The 12,205-nt window shown below is 39.6% G+C and overlaps 1 protein-coding gene across 6 annotated transcripts in view; it reads right to left on the reverse strand.

The window, feature by feature from the left end:
- ANKRD6 (ankyrin repeat domain 6) overlaps positions 1-12,205 on the reverse strand; it is a 52,608-nt gene that overhangs the window by 16,113 nt on the left and 24,290 nt on the right. For 5 of the 6 annotated variants that reach the window (XM_018572098.1, XM_018572097.1, XM_018572102.1 and 2 more), the window contains exons 4-8: positions 8,409-8,507; positions 7,342-7,440; positions 4,412-4,510; positions 3,997-4,095; positions 3,313-3,390 (exon numbers count right to left, since the gene is read on the reverse strand). In XM_018572098.1, the coding sequence (XP_018427600.1) occupies positions 3,313-3,390; positions 3,997-4,095; positions 4,412-4,510; positions 7,342-7,440; positions 8,409-8,507 (474 nt within the window). The remainder of the gene's footprint in view (positions 1-3,312; positions 3,391-3,996; positions 4,096-4,411; positions 4,511-7,341; positions 7,441-8,408; positions 8,508-12,205) is intronic. The other variant, XM_018572099.1, reaches the window with a different exon arrangement.

A 12,205-nucleotide genomic window follows, 5' to 3' on the forward strand; every position in this document is an offset into this window, starting at 1 on the left:
GGGGGTGATTTACTAACCTAAACACACGCACGCACTAGGTGCGTGTGATTTTTACACAGCAAAACGTATTTATCAACCAAAAAGTCTCTAAAAGCATATTTCCACTAATGCCATATATGGAAAAATCATGCACATGATGCATATATAATGCTGCTTCACAGTTTAGACAAAAATGGTTAGCTCATGCATTTACATTCCTGCATTCATCAACGCAAGCAACACAATGTAGAGCTAATTTACACAATATCACCTTGCAATTCATGCAGGGCTTTGCACAACACACCTGCTAGATGTGTACACACTACAAAGGTGTCTAGATTCCACCAATAGATCATGCTGGGAGGGAACACACTACAGAGGTGTATACTTATTCGTGGCGTGTATATAAGGTTAGTAAATCAACCCCCCTGAATCACATTGCTGGTGATTTCAAGCGTTTTTTTTAGCTTTCTAGAAATAGGGGTCATATCATAACGCTGAGCTGCTTTCCATAGGTAGTGGGATGGAATGCAATCGAAAAAATTGAGGATTCAAGTCCTGTGTGACAGCGCTCTCCTGGGAGTTGGGGGGTAGTGGTTTCTGCGTTATTCAGAACTTTTTTCTTTTTGAGGGGGCTATGTGGATGAGGATAGAAGTGGGGTGAGGGTGGTGTGCGGCTTCAGTTTAGTATGGACCGGGGTGTCCAACTGGTATGGGTGTAAACAGAAAAGCAAACAAAGTCTGAGGCGCAACTACCATGGACAGATGAAAAGGGGAAAAGGTGGGCTGGGGCACGCAGGGTTAATGCTGCCTGAGAAGCAGTATATTGATGTTTCTCCTCCGTGGAGTATTGAGTATCAAGGAGGGAGAAGAAACAAAATAGGTGCAGGTTAAACAGAGGCAAGTTGAGAGAGGTGTATAGTGCGTATATCAACTCACCGTGAGGTTCTTAGAGAAGTGTAGTCATCGACGACAGGATTCGCGTTGGAGGCGAAGTCAGGCGGTCTCCTCTGGGTCTGGGTGATGGATCTTGAGTTGCAGAGTCGAGGTGTAGTTCCGTCGAATGCCTGTTTGTGGGACGTACTGCTGGGCTGCTGAACTGCTGGGCTGAGTTGCGGTGGCTTGGGGGTATGTCAGACGAAACTACACCTCGACTCTGCAGCTCAAGATCCATCACCCAGACCCAGAGGAGACCGCCGGACTTCGCCTCCAACGCGAATCCCGTCGTCGATGACTACACTTCTTTAAGAACCTCACGGTGAGTTGATATATGCACTATACACCTCTCAACTTGCCTCTGTTTCACCTGCACCTATTTTGTTTCCTCTCCCTCCTTGATATTCGATACTCCACGGAGGAGAAACATCAATATACTGCTTCTCAGGCAGCATTAACCCTGCGTGCCCCAGCCCACCTTTTCCCCTTTCCATCTGTCCATCCCAATGGTAGTTGTGCCTCAGACTTTGTTTTTTCTGTTTACACAGTGGGATGGAATGCACAGATGGATTTTTAGACACAAGTGGTGATTAAGCAACATATAAAAGCCACTGATTAGACATGTCATACATTCAAAAAGGTTTTATATTTTAATTTATTCGATTTTTCTTTTGTATATCATCTAAAAGGCACAGTGTGTATTTTAAGTACATTTTTTTCCCAGACACTGATATTGGGTGCAATACATAGCTGCTTTAAGCACTTTGGTGGTGAAGCAAGATCGAGTTTGACTTTTATTAGGGTTCACACTGATTATATCACTTTTACACGTTTTTTAGGATTACCGATGATATATCACTTTTACACGTTTATTAGGATTACCGCGGATATATCACTTTTACACGTTTATTAGGATTACCGCTGATATATCACTTTTACACGTTTATTAGGATTACCGCTGATATAACGGAAAATTGTTATCACATACTTACCGTAATTTTCCTTTCCTGGCTCTCCTCATGTCGGCATACTAATGGTACGCTTCCTCCACCCCTGTAATCCATACTCTCATAGCCTTACTGACTGAGGACAAAACCACCGCAGGCCTGCATGACGCCTCTGCTGTGGCGTAGATCTTTTTCAAATCCACCTCCAGTCGCCTGTCCATGGTATCCTTGAACGAAACAGAGTCATCTAAAGGCAAGAGTACATGTCTAGCCAGCCTCTGTAAGGCTGCATCCACCTTAGGAGTAGTATCCCCCACCCCCTCTATCCCCGCCAGCCAATCCAGAACGGGAAGGGGCGGGTCTGCGCTCCAAGCCGGAACACAGGGTCACTGGCGGCCGCGGCTTACTACCGCAATAGCGTGTGAGGCATAGAGAGTGCGCACCACGCTGGAACGCACCCACAGCCGACGATCGGCAGAGAACCTCGGCACCATGAGTCCTACTTACCAGCCCCTCTACCTGTAGCCATTTAGGCTACCTCCGGTCTCTTAGCCTGGCACAAGGCATGTCCCATCCTGTGGATTTACCATATACAGGGACATCTACCACCCGGGAGAAGAGGCTGAACCCGAGGTGGGTAATTACCATGAAAAAAAAAAATGCAGAGGAAAAAAAAAACTGTTAGGTGTCCTGAGCGAGGACAAAAAAAGAACACGTGGGTAGTGGGAAGGGGGGGCTTTATTCTCTTGTTAGGGGTGGTCCTATTGGGAGCCGGGGGCGGGGTTAACCATTAGTATGCCGACATGAGGTGAGCCAGGAAATCACTTTTACACGTTTATTAGGATTCACACTGATATATCACGTATAAAAGTTTTTATTTTCATTTTTTTTAATTTAAGATATGAGTTATAATTGCTTGTGAGTGCTTCTTCTTCTTAGTATAAAAACCAGGATTGGTTAGACAAACACATTTCCTTTGGCAGGCATGATTTACTACAAAATTTACCTTCAATCCAAAGATTTCCTTTTTTTATTTCTGCCGCTAGACGGCCTAGATCTGATGGGCAGGATCATTCAATCCACTTCCCCTGAACCAGGGTTATCCTGAACATACCCCCAGCTTGTGACTGTACAGTAAACGGAGAAGCAGGACAGTGATAAGCTCAATTCTCTGTCACACTGCTTTCTCCTCCTATTAGCATGCTTCTTGTCAGAACATGTACTGATTGACTCCTTAAACTGCATCTTCCTCTCACACTAACACTGTAAGGGACTCCAAGAGGCTGATACCAGATCAAATGAAAGTACTTATGCTTGCTTTAAAAATAAATGTTATAGTGCATGAATGATTTCAGAGCTGCATTAATTTGTGTCTTTTATATCTGCCTAGATTTCCTCTCTTAAATTTACACAATATCGGACACAACTAGTCAAGCTTTTATTACAGTACCTGTGGTGCTTTAGTGAGGAGGAGGGCAACGTCTGAATTATTGTGGTGTCTTGCTGTGTCCAAAGCAATCTGGCCTGCCTGAATATAAACATTTTGGAGATAGAAAAGATTATTTATTTCACTTATGACTTTGAACATTCTATAAATAAGGAACTGAAATAAAAATTGGATCATCATTTCTCCAGCATGCACCACTGCAATATTTCCATCTCCAGCAACCATGACTCATGCTTTCAACCTTCATTGTAATAATGTCATTCTCTAGGGAGGCATGGATACTCGGCAGACTATACGTCAGAGGAGGAAGCAGATCTACTGCAACTCTGGCTTATTAATACGTCTAGAGCCTGACAGCAAAGTGAGCTGTTACTGCAGATGAAGTCCTCTGTTCGAGTAATTATGCATTTCTAGATCTGTCTGATCATTAAAGCAGAGTGCTGAGAACAACACAGTAGTTTGTGCTGTGCCATGATTAAATATTAATTGCAGAACATTTAATCCCAAGTGATGCCTATTGATCTTCTGTATAAAACTGGTGGTTTGTTTCATAGAATGTTCCAGGCCAATATGTCATGTAATCCTATTAATCTTCTGTAGCAAGAGGAGAGCACTATTTTGCAGTTTTAAAAAGAAGCAATGCCTAAACCTCTACCCCCAAATATATATCTAGTAATATACACTCACATTATTAAGAAGTGCAGCGTCAGCTCCAGATTCCAAAAGCACTTTGATAACCTTCCTATGATTGAGAGCAGCAGCAACATGGAGTGGCGTATCACCAGCCTAAGGAACACACAATTTAAAAAAAGTTACATTTCAAAGATGTCAAAACATCACGTTTTCTTAATGTATCAATTATATCGTAAGCGGTCCTCAAACTAGCTGCTGTCAATGTGTCAGTAACTTTGGGTACAACTATATAAGATGATAACATTTTGTTTCAGAAGTCTACTATTGACAAAGCTTTTGCCATTGAATTGAAAGATGGTAGTATAAGGAAACGATGTACATCTTACAACTGAGCTCAAGGGCCTTGCTTCGAGGCCCTCTTTGATCACTAGCACTAGTTAACTCTTAGCTGATGGGTCTATGAACTGACCTGGTTCTTCTCATTGACAGAGCAGAAAGCGCTGAGTAGTATCCTGATGACAGACAAGTGATTGTAGCGAGCTGCAACATGTAAACAGGTATCTCCTGCCTGCAAATCATAATAATACATTTTAAAAGGTTTGACTGCATAGTGCGTTGTATTCACTTGTTTTGTTTACATGCAGATGTAGATACATTATTGAATAGATATAGTTAATCAATCAAGTTAAACACAGTGCCTGTACAACACATATTTTGGAAAACATATAAACACAATATTATTAAAGTTCTTATGACATTATTGTGTTCATGTAAGCAATCCATAACTGAAAATAATTAAGCAAGATCTGTATATCAAATATACCTTAATATATAACAGATAATATATTAAGATATAACAGATATAACAAAACATAACAGTTATCAAACTGTATAATATATATATATTGTTAAAAAAAACAAACCCCAAAAACAGAACCAAATCTGTTGGCTGAAACGGACCTTTGTGATTGGGTGTGTTACAGTAATGCGTGCTACCACAATGCACATCAAGTGCGCCAGAAGGTTGCTGTGCTATTTTTTTTAATGCCACTCCACTGCACTAAGGCAAAGCTGTTCAGGCACACATGTGTTTTGTGTTAGAAAAAAATATTGCATGTTCATCTTTTAGTCCGTTTAAAATGAATCAGCTACCATAACACAATGCACTTCAACTGATTATATCAGATTATAAAATCCTCCTAGATTTGCCAACAACTGTGTGGTTTGAGGGCCACAATAAATATCATTCGAATGGATTGTTCAGGTAAGCCCTTACACTATACAGTTGATGGCAAATCTAAGGCAGATTGTGTAGTCAAACTGTAATGTGTGCAGCCAGCTTTGGCTGGATGTGTGTTTTTCAGCCCTAACATTATAACAGTATGAAACTAACACAATAAGGCCCCATTCACACCAGGGTGTATTATGGACATGCATCAAACATGCACAAAAATACCACTTTTCTGTGTTTTGTGCTCTTTCTGGGATCCAATGGGCATCAATTATTATTATTATACAGGATTTATATAGTGCCAACAGTTTCTTCAGCGCTTTACAAAATTGGCCCTGCTCGTGAGAGCTTTCAATCTAGTAGGAGGGGCAAGTGATACCAAAGGTAATAATTAGACAGGTGCACCAGCAAAAAAAAAAAAATTTGTTTCGTTTTGATTCGGATTTTGCTTTATTTCGTTTTTCGGAATTCGGGTCCGAAAGTCAATTCGTTTTGGAATTTGGATTTGGACGAAATTCGTTAGCGGAAATCCGTACAAAATTTTGTTTCATTCGTTCCTTGCAGCAAAGTGACATTTAAGAGGGAAAAAAAGTTTTTCTGTTCACAAATGTCACTTTGCTGCAACGAAATTTCATCCAAAAAACGAAAGTTCCTCCGAAAAAAACGAATCGGAAATTCGGATTCGTTTGTATTCGTTATACCTGTAATTCAGATACATCCGAATCTCAGAATTTCCGAAATTTCGTCCAAATTTCTATTCGGAACAAAACGAATCGCACATGTCTAGTAATAATTGTTTAGATTGATTTGCTGGAAGAAGTAAAAAGGCAGTTATGTTGAGGTGGGATAGGCTTCCCTGAAGAGATGAGTTTTTAAGGATCGCCTAAAGGTGGACAGCGTAGGAGATAAGCGGACAGATGGGTTAGGGAGTTCCAGAAGATGGGAGACACTCTGGAGAAGTCCTGGAGGCAAGCATGGGAGGAGGTCTTGACAGTTAGAGAGCAGGAGGTCTTGGGTGGAGCGGAGAGGATGGTTTGGTTGATATTTTGAGATGAGGTTGGAGATGTAATCGGGTAGCAGAGTTGTGAATGCTGTTAGTATTTTAAACTTCATTCGCTGGGCAATTGAGAGCCAGTGGAGGGATTGGCAGAGAGGGGCGACAGACACTGAACTTTAACAGTTCTATATAAGGAGCACACTGCTTGCAGTCAATGTATTTTTGTAAACGTACATTTTTCATGTGGTCACATGATTCAATACAGTTGTACAAATTTGTAGAATACCTGGCTCAGTGGGTAATCAGTAGTGAGAACTCAACACCTGCCAAGATCCTTTTTAGTGATTTGCATTGCAAGAAGTGGATTTTAAAAGTGACCAGTATAGAAAGTCATTTAATTCCTGGCTGCATTCCTGTGAGAAGGGGTGGTGAAGGCAAGGTTTGACTAGGCAGGCCTGTGTGTTTCTATTAGGGTGGAAACACTGCAATATTTCCAGTAAGCTTCCATAGGAAGATACATTTATAGTTCAGTGAAAATTCTCTTTATGGATGGGTGACAACACTGGGGGAACATTATAAGACCATGTTTCGGTGTTGCCATCCATCCAAAGAATGTAACATGTAACATACAGTTTGTGCCATGCAAGCACATATACATAAATAATGTACCTGTTATGTAATATATGTAGGACATTAACATACAGTATATATCATTATAAACTTTCTATTTTTTATGCCTAGAAGCTACTCAAAAAGATCCATAAAGGTAAAGATTTGTGTATACAATCTTTGTTTTACAGTCAAACGTTTAATGCATGAAATGGATTACAGGAGCACTATGGGTTATCTAAAGAGGGAGCACAGGAGAAGCAAACTGCCTTGAGGCTGCCTGTGTCTGGCTGAAAATCAGGAATGAGCCATCTAGTAAGGCATTAGTCACAGAGATGAGTCATTCAGTTCTATGTGCAAATTGTTGCTTAATCTACTTATCTCTGTAAATAACAGGCTGTCAGGCTGTCACTGGAAAACATTTTAAAAGGATAATAAAGCTACAAGTAATTATAGGACAATAATAATAATAATAATAATAATATGAATGCTCTCAAAACTTTTCAGAAAACCCTGAATTACAACCGAACCAAAATTTTGCTATAACTGACAGTTTACTTACATGATTTTTTAAGTCAGCCCGAGATCCTGCAAGCAGTAATACTCGACAGCTTTGGGAATGACCATTTTGGCAAGCAAGGTGGAGAGGTGTGTTACCTGCCTTATGGAGAGAACAATTAAATAAGGACAAAAACATTGGTTATTGCTAAATGTGATTGATCATATTATTTGACAAAGCAATATTATAATGATCTAAAAAGAAATAACTTTACCCTTTCCTGCAGTTTTATTTAGTTACCCAAACATGCATTTATTTTGTTTATCTCTTCAAACTTAGAACCCCAGATTTCCTTAGCCAAAAAAAAGAGACTGGTTAAACCAAATGTAATAAGGCAATGAAAAAAAATCAATAATGATACACAAAGGGGTCTATATAAAAACAATCTGCAGAACCATTTGTGTGAACAGAAGCAAAAAGGAATGTTCCTAGTATATTTTATTTTCAGGTCAAATGTAATGTAATACCACATTATGGCCACTAGATGAAGCTGATGAGCACAGGCAATAAATGCCTATTCTCTAGGTTCCTTAGCTCCAGCTAGAGGCAATAATGTGGTACATTCGACCTGAAAAGAAAATATACTAAGAATGTTCATAATTGCCTCTATTCACACAGAACAAACGTTTACAGAGGATTTGCAGGAGGAATGGCTCTGTCAATTGTTCATAAATACACTCCGAAGAGCCTGGAATTGCCCCTTTGAAGAGGACAACTGCACTATATAATAGAAATTACTTAAAAGTTACACTTTTTTTTTAGTAGGTCAGGTTATTATTATTGTTTATAAATGCAATTTACACAAACACAAATTTGGTAAACGTCATGCTTGGAAATATTGTTTGCCATTGTTTTGTCCCCGATTTCTACTCTTGCAAATGCCACAGGGCATTATGCAACACAAAACATATTGCAGAGATAGATTAACCTGAGATAACGGTATACTGCTGTATTATGTCAGCTAACAAAACGGTAATCCACAGCAAGGAAAGAGCTATGAAAAAAGTAACATTTTCTGCAAATATGAGTAATCCAGTTAACAAATGATGGATGTTTGACACCGTTCTCACCTTGTTCTTGGCAAGCACATTAGCTCCAGCTTTAACGAGCAGTTTGACAGATTGGCTGAATCCGTGCCAAGCGGCTTCATGCAGGGCAGTGTTGCCATCCTGAAAGAGATGTGACAGCAGATGAGTCACTTAAGATCAGTAGCGCATACCTTTAGCTATGTCTTTCTACTGCTTCAGGACAAATGGTGACTGAGTTAGTACAATTTATTGTTTGTTTCTACAGTAAAACAGCAGACTCTCAATGTGTTCCAGAGCTATCAACAGCATTGTCTCCTTATGGCAGGTGTGCAGCTTAAAATGAGCTATTAAACACTAGCTCAGGTCAATGAACAGAACAGTCAGGATAAATCTGGTATTTTTAAAGGCCATACACATTAGAATCTGACTGTGCAAGTATATACTCTATCAGATTTATCAACAGCCACGTAGTGCAGGGGTAATACTAAGCAAGGCATTATATCCAATTAGGAAGACCATGGAACTGTTACTATTTGTACATCTAAAGAGGATTGTAAAAATACATGAATTGTGGCTTTTCTTTAAGATTTCTCAATTGTAACACTGATTTCCAGCTGTGAAAGAAAGTGTATATATGAAATTCTTTGTCCTCCATTTCGGTTTTATATTCCACCATCTTGTCTTTCTTAAGAAACAAAACTGTGAACAAGTACCACTTTCAGCCAAAGCTAACTGACCTTTTATTAAGGTGATTTTGTAGATAAGGTGTAGGTGCATGCACAGTCAGAATTATGATCATTACAAAGCATATAAAGTAGGGTGCTAGTTAATAAACTTTATGAATTGCTAATCCTGAGACTGAGTGTGTATCAGTGTGAATTCTTCACATTATCATACTAAATAAAAGGACATTTATCTTATACAACAAATAACCTGTTGAAGACACACCTAAACAGTTGAAATTCACATATGTGAATTAATGTTATAGACATTAATATACTGTTACTGTTCCTTTTCCTTCCTTCCCTCCGTGTATGTTAGTTTTTAAAATTCTTGTAACTTCTTTCAGCCACTCCTATGATTCACAAAATTCTGACACATCAAGGTGACATTTCTTTTCTCTACTTCAGCTGTTTCCCATGTCATCTGTCTGCTCACGGGACTATCAAAGACCATGTGCGCTTCTTCTGTTAACTGCTGCAAGGAGTTACCCCCTAGCTCCTATAAAAAAGTACCAGTTCTAACGGTTTTATTTATAAGAGATGGGATGGAGGTAGAAGGTTGACATTAATATACTGTTCCTTTTCCTTCCTTCTTTCCCTCACATGTTCCTAGATTATGTGTCATGTCAGTCACTAGAAATACACAAATTGATTAGTAATCCACTGATTTGTTATAAAGAAGACTGGCAAATCCTGAATTACTATTCTTCAGATTTGTGTATCTTTGATTAAATGGCTATTCATGCATCCATATTGGCTAATGCAATTTTCTTAACTGGTGTAGCATATGTGAACATGACTTTTAATTGTCCCTGATTGTATGTTTTAAAGATTAAGCGATCGGGAACATTTGGAGGCGACACAAATTTAGGGCATCAAATGTTTCAGTATTATGGAAACTTTGTTGTCCACACATCCAAACCATTGCAAAAAACAGCAGCTATGGACAACAGTCTAAGTTGGAACTCACAGCTGTACCAAGCCTTGTAAAAGCAAATGTTTCCTAGATTCTTTCTCTACATTTTAGAAAATCTGCCCATGAATAGCCAGCTAATTGCTGCATATTGGATTTCTTCAAGTTCTTAAACCCCTACTCCATCCAATTTTTATTTCATTTTGGATACAATGAGAAAGGCTTATGACCAATGCTAAAGCATATCGGAACCCAAAAACAATCCTTAAATGTGGTGGCTGCATTTGTTTTCTTTATTTATGCCTTTACCTTTATTTTTACCTGCTGATCTGACCAGTAACACATTTCCTGTCTTAGGGTGGCTCCACTCTCTAGCAATGGGGCCATCCTTGACAGCATTGTCAACCTATGGAGAGGGTAGTGTTAGATGTACTGGCAGATTTAGACAGAGTTGACTAACAATTAAATACCAACTCCAGTTAACACATTTTAAGCAGTTACAGCAACAGGTTTTTTTCCCCTTCTGAACTAAAAGTTTACATAAATTAATAAAAGCTGACCATTTTGTTTGTTGTTGATGGTTTGTCTTAACTATATTAAATTTTGACTTTTGAGTTTAGATATGCTTTAAGTTTTTATTGCTCTCTGTGCATCTGATGGGCTTTTCTCTCACTTCATGTACAGGTGGTGACAACCTGTGTGCTTAGTGTGACCCAGTGGGAGAAATAAAAAAAATAAAAAAAAACATTCTGGCTAAAGAATTTCAGGTACCTATAGAGATCCCAATTTTGGGAGGTCAGATTAAAACCTGTTGCGAAGAATTGGTGCAAAGCTGACTTATGTGGTAGACAGATATCTCAACAGATACTGAATGACCAAGATAGTCAATATAGTTTTAAACTTTCTTTTTACAGTTCAGGTCAGTTACTAAATAACAGAATTACATTTTGACTATCCCTGTAACTAACTCAAGCTGTATATGTAAGCTTAGCCTAGGAAAAGATTGCTAGTGATCAATAAAACACATACCCGTATTTTTCCGTCTATAAGACGCCCCCATGTATAAGACGCCCCCAACTTTTCTTACCCAAAATTCAGAAATCAATATTTTAAATGATATAATGCATCACACTTACCTCTGAGTCAATCACTTTATGCTCCGACATTACCGCTCTGGGCACTGGCTAAACGTTCTCCCCAGCAACAGCTGACGTCAGGTACAAAAGATTTATGATTGGATTACAGAGACAAGATAACAGTGTTCCTCCAATCATAAATCTTTTGTACCTGACTTCAGCTGTTGCTGGGGAGAGCGGATTACAGAGCCAAGATAACAGTTTTCCTCCACTCTCCCCAGCAACAGCTGACGTCAGGTACAAAAGATTTATGATTGGAGGAAAACTTATCTTGTCTCTGCAATCCGAAGTTTCACTCGTGAGGCTAGTTTGCAGTGGTATCGGCACTTTCGGCAGTTTCGCAACCGCGGTTCTCCTCTCGGCCCCTCTATTTTTAGGTAAACAGTTTTATGAAAAAGTAGCGTCTTATACAGAGAAAAATACGGTATACTTTAACTAGACCAACAAGTAATGCAGTCAACAAAAAAAGAAGGTTTTCTGGGCCATGTCTCAGAGCAAAAAAAAAAGAACTTTCTGGGAAATTCGAAAAGACATATAATGTCCAATAGTGAAAAACCATTCAGATTCAGGCAACTGCAAGAAATGCGTAAAGCTAGCACACCTAACCCTTGACTTCAGGGAAAGGAAGCTTGGACAGACAGAACATGTCCAGAGAAAAGGCCAACTAGTCAACGGCAGGCACACTTAAAGGAGAACTATGGGGTCAGGGCTTTCCCCCATAGTTCTCCTTAGGGTAACGGGAGGACACAAACTAGCGTCCTCCGGTCACCCTAAGCTCAGTATACTGCGAGCTACAGCGAGCGGTATACTGAGACGCCGGAGCGGATCAAAAAATCGATGTCGAGATCCGCCCAGCTGCATGAGTGACAGCTGGCTCACCCAGAAGGGTCAGAATTAGACTCTGCCATGGATGGAGCCAGAGCTCGTTTAGAGCTTCTGCAAGTAGATTGCTCCATTTAAACAAAATGTAATGTGGACTGATCGCTCAGCTCACGGCGTCTCCCTGCAGAGAGCATTGACTCCCTTTCTCCTCTCTCTTTTCCTCCAGCACTCATCATTGGAGTAACA

This window comes from Nanorana parkeri, unplaced genomic scaffold (genome assembly GCF_000935625.1).
Source record: "Nanorana parkeri isolate BGI_ZX_2015 unplaced genomic scaffold, ASM93562v1 scaffold1937, whole genome shotgun sequence".
Lineage (NCBI taxonomy): Eukaryota > Metazoa > Chordata > Amphibia > Anura > Dicroglossidae > Nanorana > Nanorana parkeri.